This window comes from Callithrix jacchus, chromosome 6 (genome assembly GCF_049354715.1).
Source record: "Callithrix jacchus isolate 240 chromosome 6, calJac240_pri, whole genome shotgun sequence".
Taxonomy (NCBI): domain Eukaryota; kingdom Metazoa; phylum Chordata; class Mammalia; order Primates; family Cebidae; genus Callithrix; species Callithrix jacchus.
This window is the reverse complement of record NC_133507.1, coordinates 93,265,494-93,285,171: the sequence shown is the minus strand read 5'-3', so window position 1 is coordinate 93,285,171 and position 19,678 is coordinate 93,265,494. Positions and strand designations below refer to the sequence as shown.

Sequence of the window (19,678 nt, the reverse complement as noted above, 5' to 3'; positions counted from 1 at the left end):
GTAATTGAATTTATCCAACTAACTACATTATGGCTTTTATTTTTTATGTTTTAAAATTCTTTTTAATCCTAAATATATAAAGATATTATCCTATATCTTCTGAAACTTTTACATCTAAGTCTTTACTAGTTTATTTTTAATATGGTTCTAGGTAGAAATCCAGTTTTTGTGTTTGTGTGTGGGTATGTGGCCCTCTTTTCCTCTCATCCCCTCTCAGTGATCCAGCCACTCCTGTCCTGTTGCTCTGTCTGGAATTTGACTCTGGGCCTTGGCACATAATATCAGCTCTGCCTTGACTTGTCCTTTCCCAGATATTACATTAGATGACCCCCTATCTCCTTCAAACTCTTACTCAAATATTCCCTCTCATTGAAGATTTTGAAATTGAAAATTGAAAAACCTTCTCCCCTGCCATCACTTCCCTTGAATGACCCCCACCCACCACAGGCACACATGGACAGATGGCACTCATGGGCACATGGCACACACACCCTGCTCCTTTTTTTTGCACAGTATTTTATTTTTATTTTTAAAATTTTAATATCCAGGATACACGTGCACAGTGTGCAGGTTTGTTACATAGTTTTATGTGTGCCATGATGGTTTGCTGCACCTATCAACCTGTCATCTAGGTTTTAAGTCCCCTGTATGCATTAAGTATTTGTCCTAATGCTCTCTCTCCCCTTGCCCTCCACCCTCCGACAGGCCCCTGTGTGTGATGTTCCCCCTCCCTGTGTCTACATGTTCTCATTGGTCAACTCCCACTTATGAGTGAGAACATGTGGTGTTTGGTTTTCTGTTCCCATGTTAGTTTGCTGAGAGTGATGACTTCCATCTTCATCCATGTCCCTGCAGAGGACATGATCTCATTCGTTTTAATGACTGCATAGTATTCTATGGTGTATATGTGCCACATTTTCTTTATCCACTCTGTCGTTGATGGGCATTTGGGTTGGTTCTAAGTCTTTCCTATTGTGAATAGTGCTGTGATAAACATATGTGTGCATGTGTCTTTATAGTAGAATGATTTATAATCCTTTGGGTATATACCCAGTAATGGGATTGCCAGGTCAAATGGTATTTCTCACTCTAGATCCTTGAGGAATCACCACACTGTCTTCCACAATGGTTGAACTAATTTGCACTCCCACCAACAGTGTAAAAGCATCCTTGTTTCTCCACAGCCTCGCCAGCATCTATTGTTTCTTGACTTTTTAATGGTAATCTTTCTGACTATTGCGAGATGACATCTCATTATGGTTTTGATTTGCATTTCTCTAATGATCAGTGATGATGAGCTTTTTTTCATGTTTGTTGGTTGCATAAATGTCTTCTTTTGAGAAGGGGCTGTTTGTATAATTTGCCCACTTTTTGATGGGGTTGTTTGTTTTTTTCTTGTAAATTTGTTTATGTTCCTTTTAGATTCAGGATATTAGACTTTTGTCGATTGGGTAGATTGCAAATTTTTTTTCCCATTTTTAGGTTGCCTGTTCACTTTGATGCTAGTTTCTTTTGCTGCTTTGCACAATGTTTTTTTTGCACATATTTAATTACTATATGAAACGTTAAACATTTAGCTTATTTATTTTCAAATTTCCTTTCTCCCTCTACTAGTATGAAAAGTCATTGAGGTCAGGAATGGTTTCTTTTATTTATTTATAGGTTCAATTTCTAGAACAGTATCCTCTCCTTAGAAGACTTCAGTATTCTTCTTGTAGAACTAAGAGCACCTATAAATAGTTCTCATCTTGGGTTTTCTCTCTCTCTCTCTCTCTGTGCGTGTGTGTGTGTATGTGTGTGTGTGTGTGTGTGTGTGGTGGGGGTTGTAGGCTTTTCCTGGTTTTTCTTATCTAGTAAATCCCAGGCTCTCACCATCAGTGATGGAGAAATTTTCCCAAGGGTCAGTGCTCCAAAGTGTTTCCTGACTTTCATGCATTTTCAAGCAATGGATTTATAATACACTTGAAAAACATTTCAAAAAGATTTGCAAGGAAAACAAAAATGAAAGGAGAAGGAACCTATAGCACATGTCAACAAATTATAGCCCAAATGATGATTGAGTATTTATTAATATATTTAGAGAGTTGGTATTAGTATGTATGACATATTACTATGATATTATTTTTAAAACAGTTTTAAAAAGAGTTATTGTCTTTTAAATATATTCTTAAATATTTGCTTGTAAATAACGTGCTTTCTGAACTTTTTTTAAACTAATCTGGGAATATGTGTGGGCATGGGTATAGATGAAACAAGGTAGGTCATATACTGATGGTTATGGAAGCTGGTATATGTGAAGTCTGGGTTCATTTGATTTATTTAAAAGTTTTTTAAAAAGGTAAAAATTGGCCAGGCAGGTTGGCTCATGCATGTAATTATAGCACTTCAGGAGGCCAAGGTGGAAGGATTTCTTGAGCCCAGGAGTTGGAGACCTGCCTGGACAAAATAGGGCAACCTTATCTCTACAAAAAACAAACAATAATTAGGCAGGTGTGGTGACACTGTCCTGTAGTGCCAACTACTCTGGAGGCTGAGGTGGGAGGATTGCTTGAGCCTGGGAAGTTGAGGATGCAGGGAGTTATGATCTTGCCACTGCATTCCAGCCTAGGAGACAGAGTGAAACCCTGTCTCAATAAATAAATAAACAAACATTATAAATTTAATGAAAAAGCAAACTTCCTCATAATTCTAGTCACCCTGTATTAAGAGAGATTCTCTAGACATGTAGTTTCCTATATTGTTGGAAGCTAATGTCTCCATCTTCTCATTCAGAAGAAAAAATGTGTTTTAAATGGCTATATGTTTATTCAGTCATGATTTTCACTTATTAATTCTTTTATTTATTCAAGAATTATTTACTAATGCCTACCAGGTGTATTTTATTTATTTGTTTTTTGTAGATATAGGGATCTTGCTATATTGCCTAGGCTGGTCTCAAACTCGTAGGCTTAAGCAATCCTGCCACTTCAGCCTTGCAAAGTGCTGAGATTACAGGTGTGAGCCACCTCTCTGGGCCCTTACTAGGTTTTACACACTACAGTAAGACTTAGAGAGGCTCACTGTTCAAAGACAGGGAGTCAAAAATACAATGGATGCAACAGAGTTCTTTGTAGAGTTGTAGGAACATGAGAAGGCTGCTTAGGTGACGTGGGGTGGAAAAAACATCTTAAAAGTGATGACCCTCTGATCAGTCTCAGAGGATGTACAGGGGTCATCTAGATGAAGAGAGAAGAATGTTTAACCCACCTGCACACTAACCTGTCTCCCAACTAACATTTTTACATGCTGACTGGATGCCAAACCCTGAACTAACACTTGATATTTCATTACCTGATTATTCTGCTTCAAAAACCCCCAAGTAAAGTCTTCTTATTATTGCCCTTCGATGCACTGAGAGATAAGTAATTTTTCTAGGTTCACAGACTTGGGTTCCGGATTCACTGATTCTAAAAAGTCACATGATTTCTTCAACACAAGGCCAAAAGAGAAATTTGGAATGATAGTGACTATGTTGACACTGCAGAAGTAATGACCGCAATACAAGAATTACCATGTACCTTATGCATAAAAGACATAATTAAGAGTCTTTATCTACCTTGTGCTAAAATTTATGGTTAAAAATGAAAAACCTAATTTTAATTAGTTTGTATTCACAGAGTTATTTTCCCTTAGTCATGTTTTTCAAACAACTCCAAAACAAAAACTTTAATATCACAACTGACATTTAACATCTAAATAATTTCCTTCACCTTACATTTAGGAAAACCGATGTTTTCATATAGATGCTTTACGAAGGGACCTTGAGAAAAGTTTGCCAAAGAAACAAGAGCCCAGAATTTTTGTGGTTGAGCCATAGTGAGTGATGAGCAGAACATGGCAAGCTCCCTAACAGCAAGTGGGCTAGTGACACACTTCACTTTCCTGTAAGACCCGGGATGCAAGGACCCATTGGTGCTATCTGTGCCCTTCCTGAGTTGTGTCCTCACGCTGCTAGCTTCTGTCTCAAGCTATCAGCACAATGGTCAGCCTGAATTGCATTCTTTATGATTATTATTAGCTGGGCCTGGTGGCACACGCCTGTAATCACAGCTACTGGGGAGGCTGAGGCAGGAGAATTGCTTGAACCAGGAAGTGGAGGTTGCAGTGAGCTGAGATCGAGCCATTGCACTCCAGCCTGAGTAACAAGAGCGAAACTCCGTCTCAAAAAAAAAAAAAAAAAAAAAATGCCAGGCAAGGTGGTGCACATGTGTAATCCCAGCTACTGGGGAGGCTGAGGCACAAGAATCACTTGAATCCGGGAGGCAGAGGCTGCAGTGGGTGACAGAGTATGACCCTGCCTCAAAAAAATTAAAAAATAAAGCAATTGCATCTTGAGTAGCCCCTCTAGAGTAGACCCTGAAGGTGTCAGCTAGACTTCCACAAGCGGCCATGTCTTCACACTCCTTCCAGGTGATGAGCTGATGGAAACCATGTCCCTAGTTCTGGGGTACATGTGCAGATCGTGCTCGTTTGTTACATAGGTATACACGTGCCATGGTGGTTTGCTGTATCCATCCCCCTGTCACCTACATTAGGTATTTCTCCTAATATTATCCCTCCCTTATCCCACCATACCCTGCTATCCCTCCCCTAACCCCTCCCCACCCCACAACAGGCCCCAGTATGTGATGTTCCCCTCCCTGTGTCCATGTATGCTCATTGTTCAACACGCACTTATGAGTGAAAACATGCATAAAGCCTTTATAGAGTAGGGCAACGTGAATTGTTTTAAAGCAGTTTTCAGATATATTGTTCAATATTCATGCCTAACAATGATGAAAGCATCTTCACCTTCAATTCCAGCAGTGTTTTTTCAGCTTATATCTTAGATGGCATTGGTGCCTCTCAAAACCTGTCTGTATCCCATGCAGTGTGGTGTTTCAGTGTTATTTCAGTCTTAATGTTGATGGAATGGAACATATTAGGGGAGCCTGTTGTAGCAAGCAACTATAGACATTTCCTCTGCTAAAATGAAAGGAATCAGGATTTGGGAAAAAAAAAATAAATCCTTGTCATTTCATAACACATTGGTGAGAAGAAAAGACAAGTGTAGCTTATCATTATAGATGGTTTTGTTAACATTCTTTGTTGAGGGCAGGTCACATTTTTTAAATGAGTCGAGAGCAGTAATGGTTTAGCTAGTGCTCATTTGTTTTCTATGGCTTGGTTAAGCATGCTGTATGGTCTTTTTCCTGTTTTACATATTAGATGCATAAGAAACTCTGCTTTAATTGTGCTAAATCAGTAGTTCTCCTCTCCGGGGATTTTTAAAAACATGCTACTACTTGAGCTCCATCCATCAGAGATTCTCATTTAATTGGCTTGGGTTTCTGAGAATGGGGTGCGGCACTAGGAATTTGAGAAAGCATCCCTGAGATTCTGATATGCAGCTGGAATTAAACACAATATCAGCTATGGATGACTTCAGCTGTGACATATAGAGACTGAGAGGAAGGGCAAACTCAAAGTGGGTCACTATTTGATAAGATTAACTCTCTCTAAATCTAAAATGTTTTAAGAACAGCAGTGGTGGGGCATAGGGAATTGAGGATATTGGAAGGAATCCCTGGAAGTTCAGAAACATGGCCTGGGCTTCTGAGTCTGTTGTGTCTACCCACAGAAGTGTGTGTTTGCTTTGACTCTTATCCTGGATAGTTTATGCAGATGCAAACATAAATTGCTCTTTTGTAAGTCCATATAAGGGCTTTCATATAAAGAATTTCAAGTTCACTATACAGACACACACACATGCACACACACACACACACACATGCACACACACACACACACACACACACGGCATTTGAAAAAACTTTAAATCCCACTTAATTAAGCATTCCTAGCAGCTGTCCTGTGAATTGTCTCAGCAGTATTACCCACATAGGACATGTAAGAAAATTGAAGTTCTGAAAGGTTAAGTGCCTTGCCCAAGGTCATATAGCAATTCAGTAATGAGCTGGGATTAGAAATCAGAGCCCCGAAGGTCTTGCCTGTTGCCAGATCCATTGAATTTGGCTTCTGTTGCAAAATGAATGATGATTATAAAAATTTAAGAATATGGAATGCATTTTTTTCAGGCAGTATTTCGAAATGAAAGAAGTATATGGATATCCCAAAGCTTATTTTTAACATTCCTGGAAAGTTTAGCAAAAAAGCTTTGCAATTTTGCCTAATTTCATTTGTATATAGATAGATAGAATCGTTAGCTCAGTGTTCATTTTGAAGTACTTCAAGGTTTAGGCTGGGAGGGAATTTTAGGGGAAGATGCTGCTGTTGATGTATCTGCTCTATATATGGAACACCAAGATGAATAGGAAGGAAGTATATAAAACCTTCCTACTCATAGTTCTTCTAGGGCATTGCATTTTTTTTTTACCACTTAAGTCTCCGCTTCTCCTTGAACAAAGAGAGAACATATTGGATTGATGGCTTTTGGATAATAAATACAAAGTTCATATTATCATTTCTGAACTCTTATAAAATGAAAGAGATCTTTTACGTTATTATCTATCTGTCAAGTTTCACTTCTGCTGCACTGGGTAGATTTAATAATGCATGTATGTACATTTCAGCATAACACCAGCACCTAGGTGAGTTGCCTACATATAGCAGGTACCTCATAAATATTTATTAATGATGACAACACTGTATGTGGTAACTGCTTTACTCGGAGAACACAGATTCATAGATTTAAAGGGGAAAAAACTTAGGCTGCCAAAATTATGTTACCATCTTTGTCTGTCTATAACATTGACTTAGAAACAGACTTCTTAATGACAATTTGGATTTTTTTCCAAGTGCAAGTTGTTTTCCCCTCATATTAATGTTCCTCTTTGAATAAATGCTAAGTCTCTTCAATTTTACAGCATCCATTTGTGATATTTCTCTTATAATAACACATATAGAGTAGCTATGTTTAGTTTCAGGTAAGCCCTACACTCTCCTTTCCTATTAATTTTTAATTCGGTGTTTCACAAACAAGTTTGTGGAGTGGTATGAAACAGTCTCCTTCAGATGTTTGAATGATGCAAGCAGAATTCAATGGCAAGAAATAAAAAGGTCCAGTGATCCTGTTGAGTAGATAATTTTAAGAATAGCAGTGCAGTCAGTCTACCTTTTCCACACATTTGAAAGCCATTCTATGCTGGGATGAGAAATAAAATGTACATGTTTCTTATTATACATGCACATGGGGGTGATAGTTTTTAAATGATCATATGTTTCATACAAACCAAGACATTTATGAGAGTGCATGGAAGATTGTTTTTATTTAAGCTGAGATAAGATAATAGGCGTTAGTTAGAATTGCTCTGAGAAAACAGAATGTTTGATCATCCTGTCCATTCCTGTCCAATAATATAGACTCCAGACTCCATTTCTTTTGTTGCCATTGGTTGTAGGTACTAATTGTCATGCAGTTGTAGTTTAATTTACCTGGAACAGTGAATGGTTTTAAGCCACTCATTGTCTGCTCCTAGGTGTACAAAATAGAAATGAGATAGCTCTGAATGAAAAGCTGGGTTGTCACTATTTTTTTTCTTTTTCTAAATTACAGAAAATATAACTCCTGCAACTTTTATTCCTTTTTTAAAAATCTTTCTTTTCTTTTATGAACTCACATTATGCTAGGGGAAATTTCTTATACCTGGCAATGTGTTCACACTTTACACACAGTATCTCGTGTAATCCTGCCAGCGATTATAAGAACTAGAAACTTTTGGTTGGCCTGTTTTACAACATAGGAAGTTGAGGCTTAACAAGGTCAAAGAAATTACCTGACGTCTAACAGGTGTTGGGGGTGCAACTCAACCTCAGGAAGTATTTAGTGTGTCACGGTTAACGTGATATTAATCATAAAAAGCATTGATGTCACTTTTTTGCTTCAATCTTTGTGAGAGAGGAATCACCAGCATGGGTTCAGTTTTGCTTTTGAGTGGTGAATTATATATGTAAGTGAAGAGAAGGAAAGAGATCTTTAGGATGAGAACCAGGAGTTATAATGTGGTAAGCCTGGAACAATACTGGTGCTATGACACATAATAGACCACCGAAGTTTAATTGGTAATGGAAATATCTGAGAAACAAGGGAAAGCCATAAAGGTTAATTTTTAAAATCTATTAGAATTCTGCAGGTTGCTGCTGGAATAGCTGCCATACATTGCTGGTGCATAACTATCCTGCATCTACCCTGCACCTATGCTTGCCTCTAGCAGTTCCCCCAATTTCCTGGCCATGTGTTTGTCTCCAACCCTGCCTCCCCTATCAGCCAGTGCCTGTGTTCTACCATGTACTTGAGGTCCCCTTACTCTCACATTTTAGATTAGTTGCAAACTTAGTAAGTCTGTTCTTTATTCTAACTCAATAATTGAATAACCTTGACATTAGGGCTCAACATTCATGACACTAATTCAGTGTGATGTACCCCAGCTTACCTAGCTGCAAATCATGCAAAGGTTCTCCTCACATACTTAATTCTTCTCTCTTTGCTGTCATCTTTCTGGGAAAGACTTGTACAGACCTTCATAAAGAATCTATAAACATCTCTCAAAGTTTGTAGCCCATACATATACTTTCTATGGTAAATATGTTTCTTAATCTTTAAGTCACTGTCTTCTTTAAATATTACTTTTTTTGACTATAATTAATAACAAGTTTAATTATACCTGATGACTTAGTGATAATAAAATACGCATAAATCAAAACTGAATTTACACTAGTTATTTATTAGTCATAATCATGCTTGAGCAATTGTTTATGTTTGCAAACAGACACAATAATTTATTGTTATTTTTATAGGCTTAATGAGGTTGGAAACATCATTCACAAAACCTTACAAATATGACACTTTTTTAACACTGAAATATCGTGTGAGTGGGTGCTGTTGAAGAATTGCTTGGAAGGGAAGAAGTATTCCTTAGAATAGCAGAAGGACAGTGATGTAAACTACACCCCCCCACCTCACCCCTCTCCACCTCAAAAGCTCCCCTCTTTCCCTTCATCATACTATAAAGTCTCCTTTAATGGAAATATTATGGGCCTAAATATCTGCCTAGTACAGTTTTAACTCTAGCTAAATAATTTTGGGAAATTATTTACTTCCTCTACCCTCCATTGTCTTATCTGTAAAATGTAAATAATAATACCAATCTGATCAATTATAATAATGAAATAAGGTATCATATGCATATGTAAAATGCCTAGAAGTAGATCTAACGTAAGTTAAGATGTGTTTGACACACATAGGTGATTTAAATGTAGTCCACTGGCAAAGCCACTATCCTCCCCTCTCTTTAGCTCCTTCCCAGAAATCACTTTTTCCTGTGTTTTCAGGGGAAAAGGAGGTATTATTTGACATCACTTTCTGAGAGCTTCTACTTGGCTTTTGCCTATCTTCTGTTACCTAGCTTCAAACCATGATATTGGGGGCTGCCTCAGACTCCATTTCTTTTGTTGCCAGTTATCTCTTGGATTTTTGGAATTACTATTCTCTCTTGATACAGCCCTCATGCTGGCTTCAAAATGAGGTGAAATTGTTACAGGAAAGGGATATAGATCCAGATCCTAAGCAAGGATTCTTAAATCTCATACAAAAAAGAATTTAGGATAAGTCAATAAAGTGAAAGTACGTGTATTGGGTGGGGGGCAAGGAGAGGGACAGTGGAGGGTCAAGGAGGTTGGGGAGGATTAACACTGGGAGAAATGCCTGATGTAGGTAACGGGGGGATGGAGACAGCAAAACACCATGGCATGTGTGTACCTATGCAAAAATACTGCAAGATCAGCACATGTACCCAAGAACTTAAAGTACAATTAAAAAAAAAGATGAAATGTTAAATATACTCTTAGGTTGAAAAGGAAAGAAAAAACAGTTGAAAAAAAGTAGGAAAAATACACTGTAACCAATTAATTTTTTATAAATCTTAAACCAGCCTTGTATAGAAAATGTTGTAATCTTACTAAATTGGTTTGTTTTTTGCCTGTACAAATAAGAACTTAACTTTGACCTATAAAGCACTCATCTAATTTCAATAGAGCCTTTGTCTCCTGGATGACTATTTCTAGCTTTTCACTCAAATAAACTCTCTAAAACAAAAAAAAAAAAGAAAGAAAGAAAGAAAGAAAGAAAGAAAGAAAGAAAGAAAGAAAGAAAGAAAAGGAAGAAAAGAATGGCTACTCCACAGACAGAGAAGCCCTGAGGGCTAATGGTTGCCCATTTTTATGGTTATTTCTTGATATATGCTCAACAAGGTGGGAATTATTTATGCCCTCCCTTTTTAGACCATATAGGATAACTCCTGACATTGCTATGGCATCTGTAAATTGTCATGGAACTTGTGGGAGTGTAGCAGTGAGGACGACCAGAGGTCACTCTTGTGGCCATCTTGGTTTTGGTGGGATTTAGCTGCTTTCTTTACTACAGCCTGTTTTATTAGCAAGGTCTTATGACCTGTATTTTGTGCTGACCTCCTTTCTCAATCCTGTGACTTAGAATGCCTTAACCATCTGAGAATGCAGTCCAGTAGGGCTCAACCTTACTTCACCCAACCCTTATTCAAAATGGAGTTGCTCTGGTTCAAATGCCTCTGACAAAATTAGAACATCATCGACTGCCCTATCCAAGTGCACACTGCCTACCCTTTAGGTTCCCACAATACCATTTAAGTCTATTGTGTGTAAAGGATTCTGCCGTAGGTATGGCCATAATTTGAGGCATTTACATAATAAGGACAGGAAAATTCTTTAAAATTGAATGCTAAATATGTCCATTGCAAAGTTCAAGGAAATACACACACACACACACACACACACTCACACGACAGAGAGACAGAGAGAGAGAGAGACTCTTAACAGGTATTTCACACATCTCTGGTGTTGTTTCAGTAGCTCAAGATCCTCCCTTATCTCCTTCTCTTCCTCTCTCTCTCTCTCTCTCTCTCCCCCCCCCACCCCCCCGCCAAAGACATATACATTTTTCTTCATTTATGCACAGTGCAGATCAGTTTCCCCTCTGGAAAATCTTACTTCGATACTAAATGTTGATTTTCACTAGAGGATCCATCCTTTTAAAGCTCCACTTGAATAAGCTATAGGGCATGAAAATCAGTGCAACAATTTTTCTCCAATTTTGGATTATTCGACCTGGAGTCACACCATAAAGGCAGACTACCTCTGCGTGTGAGTGTGTATCATATGTGTACAGTGTGTGAGGTGTGTGCATGTACATGTTCAGTATAAAAAGGAGAAGTATTGATCCATGCTGAATGTGTAGTCTCCCTTAAGGTTTCTCTTTTGACCTGAGGTGAAGGCATCCCTTTCACTTTTTTCTATTGTTTTCAATCTTTATTTACAGACTCCTAAAATAATATCTGGACAAAACACACATACACACAAACCCATACTCAAGGAAACATTCTAAGGTTAAATAATACAGTATAGGCTAAACAGAGATAGTACAGTATAATTGGCATTAATTGGGAGTAGGAAGAGACTTTTTCCTAAAGGCATAATTATTTACAAAAGATTGTTCCAACCCAAATAAAGATAGCTTTTTATATTATTATGATGCAGAACTGTCTTGGTAACCCTCTTTTTTTTCTAAGCTTCTATTTCTAAACTCCTCACAGAAGCTTAACTACATTTAAAAAGCGGCCAATTACAGCATTTACTCTTTCAAATAACAGCATCTCTCCTTTGACTTTTTGACTTTATTGGCATGTTCTGGCAGGAAAGAGGTAGTCCACTCAAATGAGGCAACTGAGGAAGATTTAACAAAGGGACTATTTACAAAACAATGAGAAGTGTTAAGGTAGACTAGCAGGGTATCATGGTTTAGGATCTCGGCTAGTGAAAGGAGCTTTAAAGTTGGTGGAGGGAGAAACATAGTGGAATGAAAAAAAGAAGTATTTAATAGCTATAGGCAAATGCCACTCCATAGGAACTGTGGCTTTTGTTAGAAGTAGGGAGACAAGGCAATAGAGGATGGAATCTGGTGGAATAAATACCCTGATGTCTCTGTCCCTCCTTTTGCCATTTTTTTCTTTTACTTTGTGTGTCCCATTCCCCCATTGGCAAAACTCAAATGGAAGCCAATGGGCCAGGGGGCCACCAATGCGGCCCATCTATGCATTTAAAGCAGTTTAAAGAAGGACAAAGAAGGGATCTGCAGGGAACAGATCAAAAAAATCCTGTATACCTCCTTAATTTCCAGTTCAAGGTCTTGAGATGTGCAAAGGTGCTGATCTCTCCTTTTTCTGAGGATCCCATTAGAAACGATAGGAAGGTAATTTTAAAAGCCCTAATTTCTTCTCAAAAAAAAAAAAAAAGGAGAGGACCATTAGTAGATGAGAGATCTTTATGGATGACAGAACATTAATCGGTAAGACCAAAAAGTAGAGAAATTGATGACACAACATTGGGAGACATGACCTAATGTAGCAGGAAGGGTGGTGACATAGAGAAAACTCTTCTACCCAGGAGGACTCTATAGAGACATAGAGACTGGTCTGATGTAGGACAGGAGTGAGGGGTAGGGCTTAAAAAATATGGGTTATTTAAGTAACCAGTAGAAGCATAAAAATAGCAACAACATTATAAAAGTTTGGAAGATGGTTCAAAGTAACCTGTCAACCACAGCAGAAAGTCAATACGGGATGTCTGAAGACCATAAATCAAGAAGTAATGACATAAGCATAGTATTTATAGATTTGGAGGTAGCTATAGAAAAATTAACTACAGAAGGAGTTGAAAGTGTTCCCTTTGAAAAGGAAGACAGAGAGTAGGAAAGCTTTCATGGTAGGTGAGTTGTTTTTCACTGTGAGTCTGCTAGTATTAATGATTTTTTAAAAAAATATGCATCTATACTTTTAATAAAGTCTTCTTATTTCATTGATTGGCTTTCTAAGTTAACGTCTTGATATGCGCAGGTCCATTATTTGTACCGAACCTACCAATGTATTCCATCTTATCCTATACTTTCTCTTCTCTCCATTCTTTATAACCTTCACTGTGCTCCTCCCTTTCTCCCACCTTCCCCATGTGCACACACCCAGAGCCATATTCACATACCTTCCTTCTGAGTATAGTTAGTTACATATCTGTCTTTGTAAGTAAATGTCTTGCACTCTTATATCTCCATGCCTTTCTTCAAAGTGTTTCCTTGGCCTGAACTGGCTTCATTCATTCATATATATATAATTTTTTTTTCTATTTAGCCATCAAGGCCTTCAAGGCAGGTGAAAATCTGTCTCCTTCATGAGCTCTCTTTCATTGCCAAAGTAAAAAATGACTTCTATTTCTTCTATACCCACCTAACGCTGTGTCACTATCTAACACTGCTCATACCGCAGTGTCTTCTAACTAGTTGTGTCTATGTCTGCTCCTTTACTTCTTGCTTAATTGTAAGTTCTGTAGGTCAGAGATTTGTGTCTGCATTTATAGTGCAAATAGTCTGTCTTGCACATAGTAATTGAAATTGTTGCTAAGCGCTTTAATGATAATTGGTTTTTGTTGTTGATGTTGATTCAAAAGGCATCTAAAGATTGTGAAATGAGTGCTTCAACACATTAAAGTGAACATCAGTTGTTTTTTATTGATGTTCCTATTGATACTTCTACTTCTCAGCAAAACCCTGAAGTAAACAATATTTTGTTCTTTCCCAATACATATGGTTATAAGGTTATGAGGTTATGAGGAATAAGAACTCTAATAAACTAATGTCTGTAAGTAAATAGGTTACTAATGTATTAATTTATATAGGTGTATTTTGTTTGCATTATAAAAAATAGCCTGGATGGAAAAATGCCTTATGCAAGGGACTGAGTTGCTGATAATCAAACTCCAGGGCTTTCAGCCGTTGTTTGGAGATTAAAGAGGGATTCTGGGACCCCTCCAATCACGCCATAAATCTTTTATGCCATTGGTAATATAGATTCTAATTAATTTAAATGCATTAAGACAGTGGGAAACAATTATATTTTGAATCACCATTATTAAGTATTGTGTGTTTATTTCATAAAAGCAAGATGGAGTGTTAACTCCTGGTCTTTGCTTATTTTCGTTCCAGGTTGATTTTCCACATGTGCCTTCTTTATCCCTCTTTCTTTTTTTTCAGTTGCTACCTAGATTTTGATCTGCATCAACATAAAATGACATTATATAATTTTCTTTTCCCTTTACTTCAGGAAATGCCACAGTAAAACAGTCTCGATACAGAATCATCATCCAGGAAGCAACCAGTGGAGGCCAGGAATGCCCAGATACCTTATATGAGGAGAGAGAGTGTGAAGATGTCGCATTGTGTCCTATATATCGGTGAGTAGTTACGTTTTAAAATTATCGTTAGACCTACTATAAATTATAACCTATTTTCTTTCATATAATAAATGGTCATTTGGTGAAAAATAGGAAGTACGGCTGCATGTCTTCAAATACTTTAATATTCTTACTTATCTGGAACATATTTGGAAGGAGTAGAGAATATGAAAGTCTAATTAACGGGATAAAGCAAGCATGTTTGACTGGAAGTGAGCTGCTTGACTTATGACACAGTGGCAGTCCATTTTCAAGATCATGTTCAAAGGAGATTCAGGATGAGGTTGTATTACGGTTGTTACCTGGGGTCTAGGAGAATGAATACACACACCTCCCCCCCCCCACACACACACGCATGCACACACAAACGATGTAACTTACCTCATTCTATTGTTCTCATTCTAAAACCTCCAATCAAGAATTAAGAACAAATCTGTACTTCCTTGTTTATTTTAATTAAAAAGGTTTTTTGTTCTCGATTTTTGTGATACACAATTTCAGAAACCATTCAATAGAAAAAAAGTTCAACTTAGGGATAAAAATTTTTTATTATGAAAAGAAAATGGATAACATTTAAACTATATGTGTTTCCTATATATTCCCTCTTGGCAAAGGTGATTACTGTTTATAAAAGTAATACCTGAGGTTTCTTTGCTTACTCACAAACTTCTCCCCTTTTAACACCTGACAGGTTTAAATCTGATTGAAATGCTACTTTAAAGTGTATTTGGATTAAATTCAATCTCTAAGGGGTTTTACTGATTTGTGAAAATAATCCATGGTCTTAAAAATAATATAGATTTTATCTGCACACTTAAAAATCAGCACATGGGCCTTTTGCAAAAATGCCCCTTATTCTGCTAATAATTTGAGAAACTAAACTTAAAGCTGTGAAATTCAAGGGCTAATTTATTTGGGAAAATACAAGTTATTTGCCTTTTTAAAGAAGAAAGATATCATTGAAGAAGTCTAAATTACTATTGATTTTATCATCTCTTACTCTCATTGTTTCTGTCCGATGACCAGTTTGGGGAGGATGTAAATAAACACTGGGAACATGCCCAGACTACCAGTTTTTTTTTTCTCATTAACCACAGGGCCATTGTGGAAACACTGTCAATATTCAGCCTTTTGTACAATGTCTAAATATTGAAACTTCTGAGCCCAGCAAAACAGCTCTCAAGGAAAGTATCCAAATGAAAAAAAATTACCCAAATCAAATATTATTAGACATTTTTATGAACTCAAGGCTGTTATAATCAGATAAAATCAAAAAATTATTAGTGGGATCTTCCATTCCTTTACCCACTCGTTTTACTCTGATATTGCCCTTGAATTTAGCTACTCAAGTTTGAACTAGTTTCTATCAATGACTTCCTGCCACATTCCCCAAAAATCAGTTCTACTGTGTATGAATTGGATCATTGTACCATTTCTCCTGATGCATAGTTCAAAAGGTATCCAGGTTATCACCATGAATATCTGCTTATTAGTGAAACATCCTTGAATTTTGAGCAATATAGGTCCAATTTAGATTTTGCTTTCCCCTTCATTGGTATGTTATCATGGGAGTTATCTTAGGAAGTGAGTTAACATAGGACTTTATTGTTATCTTATGATTCTTCTTTCTGACTCCATTAAGGTGACTTGTTCACATGTTTACCAAATTAAAACCGAATCAAAAAGTCTATTTAATTTGTCCTGTGAGTTTGAGCTTCCCTCAACATATTAAGTAGGTAAGACAGCATGGGTGACTTTATACCTATGTAGAATTGGGAATGAGATGTTCCCAAAAGGCTGCGGCTAAGCATCTGAAGACAGGACTGGCAATTGGCCTATCTTGACTTATGCAGCCTGGGACAAATCATTTAACTTCTATGAGCCTGGGTTTATCATCCTAAAATTGAAAGTTTAATAAAGGAATTCCGATTTCAGCCTATTCACCAAGGTAAAAGAGACTGAACTTCTTGGTCTCATTTTGGTTGGGAAAGCCTACGTAAACTCAATTTCAGGAAACTAAATGAATAATGACATATTTTTAGTTCAAACATTGGACTAAAATCCCTTACTTTTTGGGTTCTGTATATTGGAATCATGCAGAATGTGTCTATGCATGTATAAAGTAAGTTTACAACAATCTAAAATTAATAGGTGATTTCTTTAAATGTAACAGGTTTTCTGTTTAGCTGTTTCCTGATATTTTTTCCCCAACCCTTCAGATATTCCAATTAGGAAGTTCACTTGAATGAGGTCAATGATGTTTTGCTTCATGTTTCTGTTTACTTTTTTGAAGTCGTTCTCTTATCAGAGGTATTGGCTCATATGAAAAGGGTTAAAATGAACTAAGGGAAAGAGCAGAATCTGTAGTTATACTAGGGTTTAGGTTTTCTGAAATATTGTGAAGAGACAGATTTAAGGACACAAGTCATACTCTGCCCTATGAGTCATAAAAAGAGAGTTTTGTTGACCTGAGAAGGAAAAGCCATTAGAAAGCGAGATTTCCTTTGGGACTGTATCCTCTGAGGATTAGAAATTATGGTATTTTATCAGTGGCAGGTCCATTAGTCTTTCCTAAGATTAACTATCAGATAAGGTAGGTCCAAGGTGCCCGTTCTTCTTTTACTCTATAACCTATTGAGATGTTTGATTTAGTTCAAAACTCTTTGGAAACACCTTTATAAAAATTTGAAGCAGTAGGATCAAATCGAAAATTTTATAAGTAGAAAATTGTAAAAATTTTGGAGAAGATTAATGTGAAGGTTTGTACCTCAAGCTTACAGATGTTCAAACCTCGATTCTCTAACTCACCAATAGGACATAGAGATTTTCTCTCTCTTTTTTCTTTTTATTGTTTTTCTTTTTTTTTCAAAACAATTTTAAGTGCATAAAGAACTACACCTTCCAGGCTTATCTGTGCCTCTAATGTTTATTATCGCCACTTTTCTATATTAACCAAAGTTTATGTGCAAATATCTAAATTCAGTTTTTTTCTCAACCACAGGACCAATTCAAAAACATTGAATTACTGCATAAATCATAAATCTGGGGTTGAATGGACTATTGTCATTCCAGCGTTTGTCAAGGCTTGGCTTTATTACATTGATTTCACATTTATTTTATTGAATTGCTGTCTTTATGTTTTTTAAACTTCAAATATATCTAAGTATTTCTTTTGCATGTTGATCATAGTGAAGTTTCTAGCCCATTGTTTTTGGTAATCACAGGTGGAAGGCACAGAAATGGAACCCTTGTATCTTAGTGCCAGAGTCTGTCAGGCAGGGAATAATGGGGAGCAATGAAGCCTGTGGAAAGGGGTTACAAACAAGAGGTAAGATGATTTTTATATAGTTTTCAATTAATGTGTAAGTTAAAACTATGTAACTCACATGTGTTGGATATTTTTATATTTGAATGAATTGTGATATTATTGGATTGAATTATTTTTATATGTATCGATATTAGAGATAAATAGGATTTGGCATAGTTAACATTTGATGTTAGATATCTTTAACTATAACCAGTTACTATACCTAAGGACTAAAGCAATATAAAAAAAATACATGTTCTCAGTTATAGCATACACCAATGCTCATATTCCAAATGCATGTTAGATATTGCCTAATATCTGTGAATGAAGGTTATGTTGATTAGATACAACTGTCTGTATACCTTATATTTTTAGGTGCTAATTAGATATTTGTTGATGAATGAAAAAATAACTGAATGAATCGACAAATCTTAATGATCATAGGATATGGCTTATATATAATTGTCATGTGTATAGTTACCATATATCTTATATGTTAAATGTATACAAAGGAAGTATTAAAATTTCTGGAAGACATATGAATAAGCTTCTGGACCTGAGTATAACTGCTTTTTATCATCAATGCCTGGAAGGTGAGGGAAATCTCTGAAGAGTACTCAGAGAATCATCAGACTGCTCACTTTTCTATTTCATTCATAATCCAGGTGCCAGTGATACGAAGCTTGTTATGAAGTGCATTATTCTCAAAATCTGACCACTTTGTCACTAAAGGGATATATGGGGCAAAATTAAAGCTTGCGGAATTAATTAAATTACACTGGTTCATAATTAATGTTCTTTTACAAGGTATATTTAGAATTAAGCTTCTCTTTTTGTTCCATAGGTTGTACTTTGTAAATAATGCCCCTGTCAAAAAATTTATAGATAAAATGATTGATCAGGTGGTTTGATTTAAGACTGCTATGGGGATCTACCATTACTCTATGTAAATTATAAGAATGAACCACTTTCTTAAGAAATCTTCCTTTTATATATACTAAATTATTACAATAATATGATATTGTTATTTTAAGATTTTGCCTATTTTCTGCTGAAAAATTGTTATAGAATATCCACATCACCAATACCTACTCCATGAATGGAGCCCTGTTGAAAAATGGCACCTTTATGTAGTATGCGATTTAAATAGGACCTTGAGTTTGTTACACTGTAATTCTATGATACTAAACAAAACAATTTAGCAAATTCTGCAAGGATACTGTTTGTAAATCACATAAAAAGCAAGATATTTCATGTTTTCTAGAATATGAAATCTCTTTGGATTTCAATTTAAACGAATCTTTCTAGCTGGATGCCTGATAGTCCTTTCTATTTTGCAATGAACTTTCTCTAAATTTGATGCCAACATTAGATCCTGGCATTTACTTGATGGACAATTTGCACTTTTAACATTGAAGGAGGTCTTCAATTTAGGATTATGGATGAAAGACATTTCTATACCTCCATCTTTTCTTTAAAATTACTAAAGAACTATAAAGGAAAATACAAAACAGGAAGACTAAATATATATCTAATGAGGTCAATCTCCTTTGTAAAAAAAAATCACCCCAAAGAACAAGGAACACACTAAGCTTACCTTCAGGTAAATTAGGAGCCAACTATAACCTAGATGATCATATATAAATTTGGAAAGTAAATGGAGATATGGTGAAGTACTTTGCACAACAGTGTTATACGTAAGTGTTGGCAAGGGTGAAGGTGGGGGAGCTGAAGAGAAATCAGATGATATGTCCTGAATAACTCCAGGAAGAAACCACATTCTGCAGAAGGAAGTGTGCAAAGTTGTGTGTGGTGTGTGGAGTGTGTGTGTGTGTGTGTGTGTGTGTGTGTGTATTGGGAGTTAGGGATAAAATCTAGAGCTCTGAAAGTCTGAATAAAAAGCAGCAAAGTTCCTCCTTGATCAAGTTCCTCACCTTTCACTCTATAGAGTCAGATTTCTACCATTTCTTTTTCATGTGGGAGCCTGGAGATATATTCTCTGGGAGACAGAGAGGTTTTTGA

The 19,678-nt window shown here is 36.4% G+C and overlaps 1 protein-coding gene across 5 annotated transcripts in view; it reads left to right on the top strand.

Annotated features, from left to right (window-relative positions):
• THSD7B (thrombospondin type 1 domain containing 7B) overlaps positions 1 to 19,678 on the top strand; it is an 873,835-nt gene that overhangs the window by 474,680 nt on the left and 379,477 nt on the right. For all 5 annotated transcript variants that reach the window (XM_008998957.6, XM_035305018.3, XM_054257669.2 and 2 more), the window contains exons 11-12: positions 14,220 to 14,349; positions 17,574 to 17,677. In XM_008998957.6, the coding sequence (XP_008997205.4) occupies positions 14,220 to 14,349; positions 17,574 to 17,677 (234 nt within the window). The remainder of the gene's footprint in view (positions 1 to 14,219; positions 14,350 to 17,573; positions 17,678 to 19,678) is intronic.